The following is a 19967-nucleotide window of genomic DNA, read 5'->3' as shown; positions in this document are numbered from 1 at the left end:
GAGGAGCAGAGGAAAACAAGCTGGGAAAACGTATAAAAGCTAGAGACGTGCCCGCGCGTCCCGTCGTTCATGCAAGCTCGATGCGATCGATGCGCGGGCCTCGACGCAATCCTCCGAGTCTCATCATCGCGGTTCGCGTGACTGCTCCTACGATGCCGATAGACGAAGATGCCTACCCCATCCCTAGCACGACTAGCGTACGCGGCCCTCTCGCGATAATGGCTCTGCACTCTTTTAAATGAGACGCCTGCGACACGGAGCCACTCGTGCGTGTCGCCCGTCGCTTTTCTTTATTTCCGCGTCGCGCCCCATCCCCGTAAACCATCTCCGAAGCCTTGCGATCTAGAGTATTCAAAACATGGATGGCTGAGTCGGAGGTCCCGAGACGAGGCTGAGTATCGGCTGCTCGTCACTTTGGCAAGTCATGGTAACTGGATAATGAGATTTCTCGAGTGCACACCTGGTAGACAAGAGGAGGGCTCATTGATTAATCGAGACAGCAATGTTTGAGCCGGGATGGACGAGCGGCTCGACCGATGCTTTTCCGGGCTTCCCCATGTTGGCAAAGTTTGGAAATTTTCCGGATAATTTCTGGCCGTTGTTTTCGTTGTTTATTACTATGTCTATGATAATTGCGTTAGCCGCCGACAATTCTGAACATTCGGGAATTTTTCTCAAATGAAGTTAGCGCAAAATTAATGAATAACAATGAAAATGTAAATGAAAATCATTGTTATCAGTTGGAGGAAGCTACGTGCATCCGAAAATCAATTACCGTAATATAGCTACTAAACACCGGTGCCGTTTACCCTTCTTCAATTACCCGACCCGCGAATTAATAGTCCCTTGGAGCTTTCGACTCGATTAACTTTCATTTTCAACACTTTGGAATAAATTAAAGTTTGTTTGCGTGTATAAAATGTTGAATACTATTGTCATTTGAGCTCACGCTACTGCTTTCTTATCCATCATAGTATCGAATTATTTCTTTTTTTTTCTTTTTTTTTTTTTTAACGCATCTATTACAAGTGAAAGAGCATTTATTATTGTTTTTCTATTATATATTCATAAGCACACTTACGTTAAGCATAAGTTCATAAAGTACATGTTTAATATAATATTACCGATATGCAGGAAAATTAACTATATTTCTAATTTAATAATATCTAAATTGTTGTATTAAATTTGCATTTTTGTAGAGCAAGATCGTGGGGACATGGTGAGCTTGCGTGAATAATGTTAATTCATCGATTTCAGGAGAGTGTCGAACATTTTTAATCTATTTTATACAGAAATGATGATATTCATATAATTCTATAAGTCGGTATACTCTTCATAAATTAAATCAATATAGTATTCATTCATTTTGCCATAGTTTCACTACTGTTTTTTTTAATATTATAGAGCTTAAACGTCTTTCAAAGTATGATAATATTTTCTTTCAATATTATGCTTGCAATTACGTGCAATACGAGCGCTATACTCAAAAAATAGCCGATTTCATCAGAAAGCTTTCAAATATCTATAATGATTATAATGATTATAATGAAAAATCAATTTAATATATATCTATAATTTTAATACCTATAAAGGAATATTAAAATTTAACAGTATTTAACAAGGATGCTAACTTTTCTTTGTACTGCGTTAATGAGTTTTTGAACTAAGTTTCAAACTTTACCAATAAACTTTTTGGATACTTTAATCGTACTTTAATACGTCAAAGAAATGCTTACATTAAGAGTCATTAAATTATATCATTTTGAAGTAACTTTAGAATGGTAAACGTCCATTGTATTCAAATGTAACATCTAATGAATAACGGTAATACCGCATAGTTTCTATATTTTGTACGTTATAGATACGTTACAAGAAACATTGTAATAATAATAATAATAATAATGATAATAATAACAACAACAATGATAATAATAATAATAATAATAATAATAATAATAATAATAATAATAATAATAATAATAAGCAACTTAACAATTGTATTTTTACTTGATTTACTCGGGTTCAAATGAAATTATTTTAATTGCTAGAACTTGTAGAACAAATTCTTTTATTTTATAAAAAATTGTTCTTACGCGCTTGGGCATTTTTGTATAAATAGAAATTAATAAATATATGATCGGCAAATATAATTGGATATTTCTGATTGATATTAATTCATGACTTACTCATAATATTTCCTTGTCATTTGTAAAAGATTCTAACATAAAAATTAATGATTTTTCAACGTCTTATACAATCTCGCAGTTTTAAGATCAAATGAATTTTTAGTTTGATTAAGGGAGAAAATTTCTTTCATACATTATTCAGTAAGCTATTAAAATATATTTGACTTTCTAAAAATTCTAAAATTGTATTCAAAATTATTATAAAGAATATTAATGTGACTTATTTGACAATAATTTTAACTATTTTCTTTACTTAAGTATAAGTGATTTTACACGGAAATTTTAAATAAAGTTTTCATATTATACAATACAATAGCTCTTTTGGTTTTAATAATTAAAATAGAAACAATGAACTGTAAATTTGTCCTTCGTTATAATTAAATTGAGATACTCTGTAATATATATATATATATATATATATATATATATGTATATAAATCTATAAGCTTCAACTTTGTTTATGTTAAATTTTATTTGTTTGAAATATTTATTATAATTGTTCGTGTTATCTTTCTACTTTTTAATAAACTTTTCAGGATGCTTTGATACCTCGCATATAATGAAATTCTGACACATCCAAAGGTATGGGAATATAAAGACAAAGTAAAGTTTTGGAGCGTGATGATGCTAAAATTCCTCACGAACGTGCGATCCTGACAAAACATCCTTATCCATTAACAAGGAAGAAAATCAAACGGATATACGATGAAAAATGTTCATCTCATTCTTTTTTTATGTTCATACTTCTTATTTCAATTTATCGTGACAATGCGTGTGAAAGATCTCTGTTCATGTGATTTATATTTACATACATTGTAGATATATATTTGCAATATACAACAAAAGTTATATGTTAAAGTTTGTAAATTATACATTGAACTATTCGTTATTTGGACATTAATTATTTCATCGTTGCACAAACAATCGCTTAAATTACATAAATTTGTAAAACGTAATTTTGTTAAGTTCATATTTTTACTTATGATTATTAAACATGTCTTGATAAACATTGTAAGCCAATGATAATTTCTTACATCATAAAAATTATTGCTATGCAATAAATTCTTAATTGAAATATCTTGTTTCACAAATTCTTCGTTCTTCCAGTAATAGAAATTTATTATAAAATAATACTAATGGTGCTCGTTAATACGGCATTAAAAGGAAAAAGGAGCGATGGAAAATCCATACAATACTCCAAATGACATATGAATGCGCTTGATTGATGATTCCGCGTTAGTCGTTCACTTAAAATCAGCCTTGATGATATAGTTGATGGCTTCTGTATGAATCCATGATAATAATCACATTGTCCGGATGGAAGTTACTTTGCGGAAAATTGCACAAGATTTCGAAACTTAACCGCTATATAGATATTATCATTTTCTCCATCTATTTATCACACTTCATGAGTAAACACCTTTTCTCTCGGACAGTTCTCGATATTAAGGTTTTCAAATAATGACGCCATTAATTCCGTGAACAAAAAAATTTGCCACTTTACAGATCAGGAGAATTGCAAAAAAGATGAATAAAAAATTTTTATACGTCGGGTATTATTAAAATTTTGACTCCGTCTTGTAATCGTGTATTACTAATTTTTAATTAATATAATACTTGCAATATTTACTAACGATAAATAACTTTATTATATTGCGTTACATATGTTTTTTACACATTTGTATCTCGTAAAACGTAATATACCATACAAAATTTCAGTATACTCCAAGGTTGTTGTTACCTACATTATTTATAATTGATCATGTAATGATTTCTAATTTAAAATGTACTTTTTATTAGCAGATTATGTAACATCCAACATCCGTTTATGGAATATAGATTTTTTATTTTTTTTTTTTTTTTTTATTTTTTTTTTTTTTTTTTTTTTTTTTATAGAATAAAACATAAAAATTCTTGCGAAAACTTCGTACACAAAGAAAACATGAAAAAGAAACATTTAGTTACGAAATGCAGGGACAAAAGCTGCATAACATACGCAAGTGCTTAAGTACTTTTTAATTAGACAAAAAATATGAAACTCCATATTTTTATGAAGATAAATAGGAAGGTATGGATATTTCCTCCGTAAGCTGTTTTTTTCTTTTTTTTTTTCTTTTTTTTTTGTAATTCTATTTATATCGTTCGTTAGGACGATTCATTAATGCTTATTGCTTTTTTTCTTCTTTTTTTCTTTTTTTAATTTTAAGCTACACGTATTTCAATATTCTTGTGCTCTGGTAAAATGAAAATGAGATAATGAATATCGGAAAGTCATAAATGGATAAAATACAATGGTAAAGTTATCGCTATTTCAAAGAAGCCGTGAGACATGATATACGATCTAAAAGCTATTCACAAAAGTCTTCCATCATCTTTACTTCAGCTTCAGGAATCCATTCCATCTAACCGATAAGAAAATGGCCTTAGGAATCCAGAGCTCCTCCGTCAAAAAGAAGAAGAAGAAGAAGAAGAAGAAGAAGAAGTGGAAATCAGACGAAAACAGAATGGTGGAATAAGAGGCACAGAGAAAGAGAGAGAGAGAGACAGAAAGAGAGAGAGAGAGAGAGAGAGAGATTACGGTCCGGCAAGGGAGTACTATTTATTTCCGTATCTGTGTGACGTTATTAACGAGTGCACAGTCTGGTGCATATAGAAGGTGAGAAGCAGCTCGGGTAACTTTTAAAGCTACTCATCGCCCTAGAAGCGAATGCTCTCTCATTAAAGCGCCATCGTCTCATAGAGGATGCTATCGACGTTCCTCTAACCGCGTTTACCTTTTTTCGGGCTTTCGCCCAGTCTCTGACATTAGCATGAAGTTGAGAATGACCAGTTGGCGAACGACGACAATTATTTCCAGTTGAAGCTAATTTTCATAAAATGTCTACGATTTTTATGGAGACTGTACTCTTGCGAGCTATTATAAGAGATATTTCATTTATAATTTCATTTTAAAGTTCTCTATAATTTTGGCAGATGTTTTACTTATCTTCCGAAACGAGCGATTAATTTTTGTTTATGGGCTGTTGTTAGCATATAGGAAACGCAATGTTTGAGCCTTGCACCAGGAAAGTGTCGATGGTAAGGATGAAAGAAGGCAGAGTCAGACAATTATTATTATTGCTATTGTACTTTAGTAGAATACAAATATAAATATAGCTTTTCTTGTTTTTTAATTCTAATTATATTTCAGAGTAAAGAGAAAAAAAAATCTTATATTAAAATTTCTAAAATTCAACTTTCTAATGAAATTATAATCAAAATTAGTTACCATTAAATATTAAAAGTATAGGTGGCAAATTCAGTTTTATAAATAAAGTTTATATTGACAAATTGTATACGCAATAAATGTTGAATTGTATGTTCGTAAATTAGTTTTTAACACATATATAAATTAACTTCAATTTTATGTCATAAAAGCATACGTTACTTACGATTGCATTCCAGTCGATCCATAATTATATTGATATGTTTATACGTAACGCTTTCAAGGCGTAAATAATAATTTATTTGTATGCGCTGCTCAAACATATTTTATAATTAAAAATATTCTTTCTCTATTGGACTTTCATAAAAATATATCTGATTCCACGAGGATTTTCGGTAATACATGAGTATAATCGCTTTAACAACACATAAATTCCTTCACACTGATAAAGGACTCGTGAAATTACCTATTCCTGCATATAATATTCGATATTTCAATCGAATAATCGTAATTCCATGAATTCGTTAAATTTTAAATGTTAACTTGTTTTAAAGATAGTAATTTCTTTTTTCTCTTAAAATTTATTTTTCAATTAAATAATACGGGAAAACTTTTTTTTTTTTTAACAAATACCTGATAATACGAGGCGCGTAAACTTTCCAAGCAAATAAATGATTATTATTTTAGCGTAATTGTAGAATCAAAATAAAATAATGAAAATTAATATTAAAATTATTATGCGTACTGTTTCATCATTGATTATCGGAATTTTTATATAAACTTATATTTCACAATTAAGTAAGAAGAATCGTAATAAGTTGATTGATAATACATTTCTCTTATTAATTAAACGACTCTTTGTACGTACGTCAAAGCTTTCAAAATTACTACGGACTGACTTGCGCTCGACAGTCGTTTGTCACTCGCTGCCGATTGCTATTGGTTGTTTGTTAAGTCGTGCAGTATAACGAACGAGACAAATTAACATCTCGTCGTTCTTTCTCGGCAAAATTGCTAACAAAATGCTTATTAGAAATCAATGCAATAGCACGGAGCAAGAGATTGAAGATTTTTTTTTTTTTTTTTTTTTTTTTTTAACGAGGTGTAGAAACGAAAAGAGATATAACATCTTTCTGTAGATGATTGTATAAAATCTTGTAAAAGGTTTCATCTTGCAGATTCATTCGGGAAGCGAAGAATTTACGGACATTTCGGGGTTGAATCGAATCTTTTAATTTCATAACTTATATTGGAGAGAATACTATACATGGTTTTTATTCTTGGGCGGAATACTTTTGAAATAAACAATAATTTGATAGATAGTTTAATTTCATGTTTATCTGTAATATTTAAAATATTTTCTAAACTAAACGGAATTTTATACGATAAAACAAAAAACAAAAAACAAAAAACAAAAAACAAAAAAAATAAAAAAGAAAATCATGTAATTTTAATGCGACGTAATGTTAAAGATACAAATTATAATTTACTAAGAAACGATATTTCATTCATTCGTTTCATTAATCGAATAAAATAAAATCAATGTATTAATTGGAAACTTACAGGTATTTGAACCACACATCCGGGTAAAGTAGGAATAACATCCATCGCTGCCGTTTAAGTCCTTTAAACCACATTGCCTTTCCGCATCCTCCAAATCGATAGCATTTCCGCAGCTAAAAAATTGCTTGCAGCGCAATTTTATGTTAGGAATTCCACTATTTTCACCAAGTATTTTCGGCGGGATATTTTTGAAAAAGCAGCGGCGAAAAAGTGCATATGTAACGTAAATAAAACGCCAGGATGGATCATCGATTGGTAGAGCGGCTTTAATAAAACCTAATTAAACGAGGAGCCAATTTCACCATTTCAGATGTTGGAAGACAAGGATAAGACAGGCGAATAATCGACAATCGAGAGAAATGATCTTTTTGTTTCGAGCAGAATAATCTCGAATAAGATGAGATTGGTCCAAACGAGGAGAGCCCTTGCTCTGCAACGGAATTATCGCGCGCCGAGGAAAGGAACATTGCCAGACTGAAATAATCACATCTTAATACGAGTGTAATTTACTTGTTGAAAATCCGTCATATTATGAAGGAAGAGGCAATCGTTAGACTCCATGAGAATTTCATTTCACACGAGTACAATCGCCAAGCTCCTTAAGAACTTTCAACCAGTCCTCTCCGCCCCACTCCTTTCCCATAAAATGAGTTATCGCTGGCAATTTTAATGGGGATGCGTCATAAATTGATTACCTGCGTAAACTCGGCGCCAATAAAAGCCTGCTCCATGCCGATCCACACGGTGATCGGTATGAGGAGTTGCTGATAGGGCTTCTTGAGCTGATAAGCTGTTGCCGACAGCAGCTGAATGCCGCTCAGCTCCGAACTGTCGTTCCGTCTCTGTTTCTCCCCGTACCTGCGAACACACGAAGACAATCGAGGAACGTTTAATTTTATGCTCCACTTTCGGCGCCATTCGATTATCCTGTTGGGTAGATTTATGTGCTTTTTTCGTATCGACTTTTTTCTTACTTTGGCTTTTATAGTTAGCGGATTGAGAGGTGTGATAAATTTTTGTCGAGTCGAGCATTAATATAATGTATTGACAGTATTATTTCGTGAGCTCGTATTGCCTTATTATACAGAAACCATATGGTTAATTTTATATTGACAATGTGAATATTATTTGCAAGCTCAGAAACTCATATTAAGAGACATCGTCGATAAAAAAAAAAGGTAAGGATAGATTATATGAAGATAATATTTTAATCTAATAGAAGAGAGAAAATTGAGATATATTAAATTCTGATGAACTTTGTCGATAAGAATAAAGCTGCTTGAGTGAAGCTTTTCGGTTTGAAAAACATATCGTGAAATTTTATTCATTTAATTCATCAATAATTAATCAATTAATCTTATATGTAGTAGGTTTAGGTAATATTGTGAAATTTGTTAATGTATCGTTTACAGAATGGGATACAAAAATTTTTATCGTAATTGGTAATTGGTAAATAAAATAATTTAAAATTATTCTATCGAGCCCTAAGAACTACTGTCGAAAGAGAATATTTCTTATCTATATAATAGCATCGTTCTGGAGATTATTATCATCAAATTATTAAAATTATTAAACTCTTTCCTTTTAAGAGCGCTATTAAGTTAAATAAATTATATATTTCAAGTTTCTGTATACACTTAATATGATAAATGTAAGTACATTATTCAATCGAATTCTTAAAATTAAGAATATGGTGTTTTTTTCTTGTTTTTTTTTTGTTTTATTTTTGTTTAATTTCATTATTGAATATATCGAAAAGTATTTGATTGAGAAATATTGGAAGAACGAAGTATTGCAAGTATACTTAAAGTTCTTTTATCTCTGATTTACCATAAACATTGATGGTATTTAGTCTGTTTATTATGATTAATCGTAGAATGCACTTAATGAAAAGGCTTCATTGCAATTTAAAGTACAGTTTGTATAAAAATGAAAAAAAAATGCAGTTTCTGAAATGCATACCCCTTCATTTAAAAACGAACTTCTTATATTCATAAATATTATCTCGTGGTGCCACTACTGTATGGGCTATTTTAATAATTCACGGCGCATAACGAGAAAAAGGCGAGACTCAAACTTTCGGTATTATTTCACCCCTCGTAAATTTGCATGAAAAAAAGAATTTCTCTGCCGCGAAGCGAGAGAAAAGTACTTGACTCGGTAAAAAGAAAGCATCCAATGAAATACTCGCGTATACAAAGCAATTGGTCCGGTTCTCTCCTGTGTAGCTAAAAAGATCATTCAAATGAGAAAAAGATAAAAAATAAAAAAATTAATGGATAAAACGAGAAAGAAGAGAGCCGAAGGTAAGTTCAAGGTGTTTCTGGATATGCAGTTATTAAAATAAATTGCATTAACTGTAAGTAAGATTGACTAAAAAAAAAATTACTCTATTACTTTCAACATTCTGATGAAACCGATCAACATTATTGATGAAATCTTCAATAATTTTCTCAATTAATTTTATCAATCTTTTAAAACATATATTGTAATCTCGCTTTTCTCATACTAATCTATTTTATTAACTGTACACCAAACAATTCCTTCAACATAAGATATATATTGATATTTATATTCATTTGTATTTCATTTAATTTATACGTATTACGTTTATCGAGGAAAAATTAAATATCTCATGCAGTGTGTGGTTGGTAAATTTTAAAATATAGAAAATAGAAAATTCCTAGATAAAGACAATTTATTATTACTTGGTCAACTGTAAGCATCAAAAGACCCGATATTTTCATTAATCTCGGGGCTTAGAATGTCAAAATTACAATAACAATTTATGCGAACGAATAAATCAACTTTAATAGATTAAGAACGCTAATTTCGGCCATAAATCAAGCACAAAGAAGTAAATCTTAACAAAAAATAAGATTTATATATTAAAAAAAAAAAACACAACATTTGGAAAAAAATATTTTTTTTTGTTTTTTGTTTTTGTTTTGTTTCCAGGCGCATAATACATGATTTGATTCATACAGAAGAATAATAATTAGCTTCGAATGATTTCATGTTTTACGTATTTATCGATTTTTTATTCTTTTTTGTAAAATTTTCTTTGCCTTGTAGTGATTATGCGAGTAAATAAAAAATAATATTATACACCATCGGATGCAGAAATCGTTTTGTATATAAAGTAAAATTTATCTTATTATATACATGATATGTTTATGCATTTATTAATTAACGACTATTGTGCCTTAATAAGTCTACACTCTAAGAAAACAATATTGAAAGAACGAGGAGGCAGTCATTTATAAGTAAATATGATACAAATTAAAACATTTGTCCAAGAACATTTCGTTATCATCGATCATGAACAGCAGAATTTTCGACACTGACGCTAACTATGCGGCACAATAATTTATACGCATATTTTTTTACGTTTTGTCAACTTTTGATTTACAATAGACTACAATTTAAATACGCATAACATAAGTCGCAAAGGTATTACCATAGTTTAGGGTTTGATGTGTCAACATCTTATTATATTGCCTCGGTATTTGAATGCGCACGAGAGTCTATATTTTCCACTCGAGATTTTATTCTAAAATTTATGATAATCAGTTCGAATTCTTGTGCCTCGGGACATAAGCTATTGAACATTCGAAACACGTAGATGTAAAAGAATCCATAATTTATAAAATATATTTTCAAAATTATGTGAAACCACGTAATGGAGCGCGCGACTCCTTCCAAATAACGACTCCAACGGCATGAAATGGAGTCTTGGCAAAATGTACCGCGAGGCCATTACTAATGTCTGTAGTCCAAGTATATCCCATTTGGACTTTTCCGTGTACCAGGCGAAATGAGACAAATTCGCTCGGTGCACTTTCTCGAATTGGCAATTGCACTCAGCGAAATTCAACGGCAAGAAGGTGCGAAGATACGTAGCCGCTGAAGAGTCAAGCCTTCAGCGGAATTCCCCGGGGCAGGCGTTTCAGCTTGTCAGCTGGCGTCCCATGACCGATAACAATGAGCGAGATAAATAAACTGGCTTGCATAAACCTTGTCCTCCCCACCTAACCCCCCCCCCCATCCTCCCCCAACCCAACGTACACGCACATAAGCGTGTTTGGGGGTATGTCGAGTGCTAAGAGGCAATGCCCGCGGCACACCACAGAAGAACCCCGACTGCATTCCAGAGAACACGTTTTCTTATAACGCCTCCGCAACTACAATATCGCAGACCTGTACATCTTTTATTTAGCTTCGGTTCTTTTATTTAGTCCCGTCCACGAGAGCGAGTATTACTTTGCCGGATAGGACTTGCGGCTATTACTAGCTTTAGAGGAGAAAGTGAAGTGATTCGTTGATTAAAGTTTCCAATTTCACGCGCAGCTAGCATATGAGTGTGATAAACTGCTGTAGGTTACTTGTGTATCACATTTTATGCTTTCTTTCTCATATTGTTGACAAAGAAAAGGCATGCTCAATCTCAGAGTTTTTCGATAATTAATAAGTGCTGAAATTTTATTTTCTACGTTATGTTGTCTGAGCAAGACATTATATGAAATTAAAAAGTTCATCACAGCTTTTATGTCTAGGCTATTTATAGGCTTAATCGTTAGTTCGTAATATAAATGTATTACTATAAATCACTTCTCTTTATTATTATCAAGAAGAAGAGTTATAATGGAATGCCAGCTTTCCTCCAAAACTCGATGCTAATAAGATTAAAAATATAATTTTTGATTATTGAATTGATTAAAGCTCAGAGCTATCCGCAGAGATAGGAAACGGTATGAATATTCCATTTTCTGGAATTCTATGTATAACTTCGCTAAGCTATTTTAAATTGTCCTCGCTTTAATCTACCGAGCCATGATTAAAATTTGAAATAGTTTTGGAGTTTAATTATTGATAAGAATTTTACTTCTAATTAACAATTTGTTTATATGAGTAAATCTTTTTCATTTAAACAACAATATTAAAGAAATGTATTTGTAGAATCTAATATTGATGTACTATAGAATAGTAGAATTCGTGAAACGAAGTCGTATGAAGTGAGTGAGGATGAGACTTTTGCTTTTTCTTTTTTTTTTCTTTTTTTTTTCTATTTATTTCAATTATATTACTTATTTAAAAATTATATTCACTGAGCAATTGTCATTATTTATAATTATAAAATATACTATAACGAGCTTTGAACTGAAATAATTTTATAAAGTAAAGTATAATTATGAATTATTGATAGTAAACATTTGTATACGTAGCATTAAAATTTAATGCTACAATCATTGAAATACCGATAGAATAATCGTAAAAATAATCATTTAATATAAATTTATTGTAAAATGATAATTTACAATAAATCAAAATAAAATTTCAAAACATTAAAAAAACAATCAAAAACAATCAAAACAAAATAAAATTTTTTTCTGTAAAACTTAGAAAGTAATTATTAGTTATATATAAACATTATGTAGTAAATACTTTGGCTACTGACTAATATTGTTATTATTATTATATTAATATCTATACTTTTACATTGTGTATTCTGTTTGGTTTCTATTAAATAATGTATTCACCATAATATGGAATTATATAAAATTATGAAAATATCTGCTCGAACAAGTATCTGTTAATACATTACAGTGAGTCATTAGCTTGAAAATAGAAATTATATTGTCAATGTATGAATTGTGAATTGAAATTTATCAATTCACAGAAATACAGAAATTAGATTAATGTAATAAATAAATTTGATAATGCAAAATTAAATGAAATATATACTTCGTTATTCTAAAATCAAGTTTTTCATGACAGAATAACAATATAATGAAAATCATACGTATGCAAATAAAGAAAGAAAAGAAAAGTTTCTTAAAGCGAAGTAAAAACATCGTAATGAAATTAATTAAAAAAAAAAACTTTAACGACATAAATGATAAAACAGTAGTAGACAGGAGGAATGAAATTAAAAATGAGCGCAATGTTATTACAGCGAAATATCAATATCTGTAAAACAAATAGAAACTTAATTTAAAATATTTCTATCCGAATCGAATAATTACAAATTCATTTTGCATAATAGGACAGCATAAGATAAGTATATAATAAAAAGACGCGAGGTTTTCTTTTCTCTTAATCTCTGGAAATGTAAGGTGAGTGCTTAACTAACAAATATAAAATAGTTTTCATAAAATAAGTAGAAATTACGAAGTTATTTACTCGAATGGGAATGAAGGTAGACAAATTGTATTGAATGTGATTTGGATGGAATATAAGGAAATACAGAACGGCGACATTGTGGCGATGGAGCTGTGGAATCTTGAATAGAAAGTATCAATTAAATTATAATAGTTTTTTTTGTAAGAGGCGTCGAAAGCGAGATAAGCCCGAAGTGGCGCACGATAATCTGCTCGAGGACTATACCGATACTAAGTTTCTAGAATATTTCGGGGTGGCTCTTTTCGACGTCCATATTAGGGTAAGCGACCTCTGCTTTTTCCGCCTTTCCTTCACACCCTTCCATCGAGGACTTCAGGAGCGGATGCACGTCTACTTAGTGCGATAAGACTCTGGAAGGGTTCTAGACGCGCCCATTTCACAATAATTAACATTATTGTTACTACTGTTCTTGTTGTTATTGCAACAATATCAATACTGAGCTTATGCTTATTTATTTCCATTGTTTGCAATTCATAACAATGTGTCCTGTTGTATTATGGCATATGGTGGTAAATTATAAAAATAATATCACACCTATTATATTACGAAAGATCTTTTATAATATTTTGTCTAAAGAAATATTAATAAAATAATATTGTAATCGCTATTTGTCTATTGTACTTTCGAGCTTGAGACTCGCTCAATATTATATTCATTAACTAGAAATTATTATAAAAATTCATTTTTCTTTCAAATTTTCCAAAATAATCATGCATTTTATAGTAATATTATGTGGACGAGTCGATCGCTCATTTTTATTTATACCAATATTAATATTGATCAGGCTTGAAGTTTATTAAAATGTTGAATAATTTAAAATATCATAGACTATAAAGATCATATCATTTGCAAATTCTACAATATACGAGAAGAAAATATGAATCAATATTCATTATCAATTGTTACATCGTTATATTTTTATTAAACAGTTTATTTTACAATAATGAATATATCTATCAATTATATTTATCTGCAATAATATCATATCGAGATATGTAGAAGTAATTTCTTTTAAGTATTTTTTAATCATATAAGGTCATATTAAGCTTATTTTATTTTATGTTATCAAACTTTAATAAAAAGTACCTTAACTTAATATATTCAAAATATTAGCATAGAATTTTTTAATAAAAATTCGTGAGAGGTTTATGGCGATCAATGTGAACATTTTTTTAATATTCTTATCAGTGAATGATAAGAATTTTTATTTAATTACATTATTACACTTGTATGATTAATAAAACAAGAAATTATTTTCTTTTTAAAATAATTCAACGTACATCGTTCAAATTTAAAATATTTTTAAAATTCGAGCCTTAATGCGCTGCTAAGGCATCAAATATAGTTTTAGCAATATTTCTTTTATCGTTTATTCGGAAAAAATTGCGTAGAAATTTGCTGACTAAGAACAATTGAATACTGAATACTTTCATCGAGTAAGAGAGGACGCCTATTGCTAGCTCGTTGCTATCGAATCAACAAAGGCACGATGCTAATATTGTTATATAAAGCAATTTGAGTAAGCAATCGCATATAGTAAAGTAATTGATCATATGTATTCATTATATATTTGCAGTGCTTTGGAGAGGAAATCAATTGAAGATAAATTTTTTTTTTTTTTTACGATATACGATTTTAAATAATATAATATGAAATTTCATATATTATTTATATGATGGGATATATATATATATATATATATATATATATATATATATATATATATATATATATATATATATAAAATAATGGATATAAAAAAAGAAAAAATAAAAAAAATTACTATAGATTTTCTCATATTCTGTATTTTACAATATCTTAGTTCTACTCAATATCTTTTCTTAAATTGAGTCGCTCGGAAAATATCTGCTCAACATTTTTTCTCATTTACTCAAGTGAATTTTGTCCAAAATACTGCCCCCAAATAAAATTGGTTAGAGTGCTTGAATAACTTCTACTTACTTAATTTAGTAAATTTCACTAATATTACTTTACTCGCATTTGCGAGTGGACCTGAATTGTCCAATAAATAAGATCGAAAGGTAACCTGAAAATCTTCTTAATATTTTATTTTATATTTTGTTCAGTATCAAATGCAATCGACTAATTAAAATTATCATTGAGAATATATTACTTTATATGTAATTGTTAATATCTTTTTGCACTTATTACTAAAGGCTTGAATGCTGTTTTACCTATAATTTATAATCTTTATTTAGTTGAAAGTAAATATTATTATCATTTACGATTTATGAATAAAGAATAATATAGCATAGTTGTCAGATTTATAACCCATAGGTAAAAATTATAATTTAAGAATTCATGTGATAGCGATTAAAATTTTTATTTTCAGCGTGTATATCCCCTCCGGTCTACAATTTCATACGCTACGCCCATATTATATTAGATAGACATATGGACTTCTAATTACACGAGAACCCTCATTTCTTCGAAATCATAATAATAATAAACAATAACAATAACAAAAAAAAAAAAAAATGGCCCGGTCCTTGTCTTATCCATGATTTTAGTTTCATTCTGAAGGCAGCCTCATCCGGAGTCTCCTATTAAAGCTCTTGCTCTTTCACTCTGCGAACCTGCTGTTAAAAGTGTGGGATGGGAGAATTCTTTCGACGAGATACCGATACGCGCGTACTTTAAAGCATCCTCCGGGAATAGTATACCGCGCGCAAACAGCAAAAGAAAAAAGAAAAAAGATACGATGCAGAACGGCGCTTGCGCGAGACAACCTTGCAAGGCCACGAGTGAGCGGTTTCACGCGTCTTGACGGGAGCTCGTCACCATGTGTAGCAAGAGACCTCGAGAAATCGAGTGCAATGCCTCCTTCGCTCGTATCAGCCGAGCAGGTTTCATAAAAGCACGAGGGGAAAAGGAAAATACAAAGGGGCACGGAAAAGGTAGTGGCACAGCACTGCACTCGCTAATAAATTCGTTAATACAATCGTGCTACTTTTTTCTTTTTTTTCTTCACCACGATTATACGAGCGCGAAAATAAGAGTTAATGGTTGACACTATGATTAATTTAGTATTTCAGACAGCAACAACAGTTACATAATTATGCATTAGCGCGATATTTATAGTGCAATTTTTAATATTTCGAGATATTTCCAAGTGCAGGATGTTCGAGCATAACTCAGATTTTATAATTTGCACTGTGGCGTAATAGCGGAGATTAGAAGGAATTATATTTGGATTGAATGCAGAACGACCATTGTTTATACATATGGAATCGTTTTTTTTTTTGTTTTTTTTTGTTTTTTGTTTTTGTTTTGTTTTAATATAGAAAGACGTCGATACAAATCCATACAAATCGTTTGATTAAATTATATTGTGTAAAGTGGCCCCAAACAAAAGAAAATAACAAAAAGAGAAATAAATAAAAACATACAAAATTTAATAAGAATAATGAAGCCAAAAGCTATTGAATCGCATCATTATATAAAAATGTAAATAACGCAAAGAAAAATAACTTTTGTATATAACGATTTGTATTTAAAATTCAGGATATTACATTGAGGTGATACAGGCTTCAATGTACTCTAGTAAGTTAATATCAACTTGATAAACCAATTGACATTTTATTTTTCAGACAAATCGACACACAAACACGTTCCAATAAAAATCTTACTCATAAAAGAAATATCACAATAATAAAAGGTGAACTTTTACGACATTTACTAATCATACATAATAAAGGTAATTTATAATTGATTTTGTGGCTAATTTCTATTTACGAAGTATTATAGAGTAGAAAATGAATATAATTTCTTTTAGAATAAAAATGCCAATGGCACTTATATCGATCATTTTCTATTACTCGATCTTTAAAAGTTAATTGTTAAGTTTTTTTTTTTGTCTAGAATTCATTATATAGAATAATTATGAGACATATGGAGAGGAGAAAAACGATGATTTACTGTTCAATCCATGATTTAAAGTTAGCCGGCATTTTCACATAAGATCAGTTTAATGTTTAATTTATATAAAGTACATAATTTTTTCTGTGTTGTTTTATTTTGTTTTGCGTTGTTGTTGATTTTTTTTTTTTTTTTTTTTTTTTATTGAAATTTCCAAGCCATTTTATACGTATACGTAATAAACGTTTATTTGAAGGGAAAAAAAAGAGAGAGTACAGAGTTTTACTGTTAAGATCTTTATAATGCTAGTGTGTGGTGTAGAAGGCTACTTCTGCGTGTAATTAGCGCTGTACAAACTAAATTACATACGGGTAATGTGTTTGCTAAAATTTCACAGGTGTTCTTATCTTTAAAGCTTCTTAGTTTGTTTTAACGAACTTAACTTTATTTAACAAGATAATAACATTTTCTAATTAATTTCATTATTTGTTGTTATTATTTTTTTTTCTAATAATTGAATATGCGATACAATATGTATATATAATAACAATAATATATAGTCGATAACATTATAATTTTTCAATGTAAATTATGTGTATTATGTTATTTTTAGTAATCGCCTAAACTTACGTAATGTTCCTTTTTTCCTATTAAATCGACCGAATAAAAGAACTTTGAAATATGCAAGTAATTATTAAATGATAGGTTAAGACTTTTTTAGAACGTTATACTTCTTCTATAAGTCTTAATATTAATAAAAGACAAAAATATCTATATAACCCATAATAAGAGTTTCTCATAATGTATTATCTCGCGATTCAATTAGACAAATTTTTTTATCAAATGATCATATTCTTGTGAAAAAAATGTGAAATAGTGGATTTTTACATATAACAGCGATATATAAACAGAAGCTTTTCACGTGATTTGAAAATGCCTCCTAAAAATACAAGATATAAACAGAATAATGGTAAAATAGTTATTATTCTATATTAATCGATATTTGCTAAAATTGTTTATTTTGCTGAGATTCTAGTTGGGCTGACAGCTGGTCACAAACTCATTGTCGACTAATTTCGTTATTATTTAAAAATAATTCTTGCCAATTAAATATTTCATTCAGACTTCCCAAGTGCCAAATATAATGTCCGTATAAATTTGCTGTTTCCCCGGTAGATGAAACAAAATCGTACGCGCCTGCGCGAGACTTCGATCCAACTTTCATCCTCGCATGGCGAACGGCGTATCGAGCGCCGCAGGAAAAAAATGAAGTAAAGGAACAATGAAAATAATCGCTACATCTGATTAATAATAGGACACGTTGTATACGAGGATATTATAATGAACGTTGGAATAATCGATGCACCGTTATAACAGCGGAAAGGCAGCCTTGACTTTACAGGATGGTGGCGCGCACTTTGAACGCGCATACGTTTGCGTAATAGAGTATCGCATTTAAAATCTCTTACGAGCCGCTGGGATCTTATTTCCAGGCATTTACGAACACTTCACGGCAGAAAAATGATATGCCATATACGAGCGGAAAATAATTTCTCCGAGTATCTGTGGAGCGTAAGCACGACTAATGCCGCTTTTTCCGTTCTATAAATTTTGAGAAATTTTTTCGCAAAGAGTGATAAATTGAAGATTTGTGGTTACTGGCTGTGCGGTGTCATATTCCATTTACATAACGAGCTTTCGAATTATTAAACACCTTATTATTCTCTTTCGTTCATACTCCATTCTCTTGAATTGAAATGCGCGTTAAAAAAGAATCATTCCACGATTACGTACAATGCATTAACATCAGCGTACGTGCATTTATAATATTGTGTTAAATAATAATTTTAAATTTGCTAAATGATAATGTAAAATATCTCATTGTTGCTCGAATATTGAAATTTTTTGTTTTAAATAATGAGTAGTTAAATTGTCTATGAACAAAATTAATGAGCGACGTAATTGAAATTGACTCTTTTTAAATCCTATCTTTGTTGAATTTTTTCAAACGAAGGTTAGAATGTAGGTTTATATCTTAAATCAATATTTTTTTGTTTTACTAACAAGAGAAAACTAATGATATACCAGGTGTATCATATTTTATCTACTTTTTTTTTGAAAAATAAAATTAATGATAAACGTCAAACTGTGGTAATTTTGTTTTAACATTAGCTTTTAAATTTAGATAAGTAATTGTATTAGTAATAATAATAATAATTAATAATAATAATAATTATTATAATAATTATTATAATAATGAGACGAACAAGAAGAAGAAGAAGAACAAGGAGAAGAAGAAGAAGCAGATAAATCAGAAGAAGAACAGCAAGAATAACAAAATTTTATGTTGCTTTATAAATGAGTCATTTCAAACTAAATATTAGTATATTTCTTTATTTTCTTTCGAATTTCCAGAAAGCAAATACGCTTTGGTTCTGGAACCTGATATATTTTTTATAAAATGACAACTTCTTACATATGCCATTATTAATAAGACACTTTAAAGCGTAGAACAATTTTATGCTAATCATCTTTAACTATTTATTAGAAAAGTAAAAATCCTTAGTTTTAATTTCCTTCATTCTAACGATTGTAAAAATTGATAAAAATTTTAATGACTCAGAAGAAACATTTAAATAAAATTATGCTCATACAGTAATATGTTCTTTCTATTTAATTCCATAGTTTTACAAAACGTATAAAGAATGATAAGTTCATGATAATAAGAACAGAAGAAATTATCTTTACATAAACTTTTTTGTGAAGTTTTGGATTGCTATATCATGCCTATGAATCTTATTAGTAAGAATAAAAGTAAATTATCCAATCAATATCTCAATTTGATAATAATCATTCTTCAATGATTTGACAATAAATTATGAAAATAAATTAAAATATCATATAAATTGTAAAATATTTAAAATTATTTTAGCTACAATTAAAAGTGTCAA

At 29.7% G+C, this 19967-nt stretch overlaps 1 protein-coding gene across 2 annotated transcripts in view; it reads right to left on the bottom strand.

Moving 5' to 3' along the window:
* Positions 1-19967, bottom strand: part of LOC105360170 (UNC93-like protein) — a 114680-nt gene that overhangs the window by 25933 nt on the left and 68780 nt on the right. For both annotated transcript variants that reach the window (XM_011496986.1, XM_011496987.1), the window contains exon 4: positions 7650-7812. In XM_011496986.1, the coding sequence (XP_011495288.1) occupies positions 7650-7812 (163 nt within the window). The remainder of the gene's footprint in view (positions 1-7649; positions 7813-19967) is intronic.

Source organism: Ceratosolen solmsi, unplaced genomic scaffold, assembly GCF_000503995.2.
Source record: "Ceratosolen solmsi marchali unplaced genomic scaffold, CerSol_1.0 scaffold13, whole genome shotgun sequence".
Taxonomy (NCBI): domain Eukaryota; kingdom Metazoa; phylum Arthropoda; class Insecta; order Hymenoptera; family Agaonidae; genus Ceratosolen; species Ceratosolen solmsi.
Note: the sequence above shows the minus strand (reverse complement) of the source record. Positions and strands in the feature narration are given on the sequence as shown.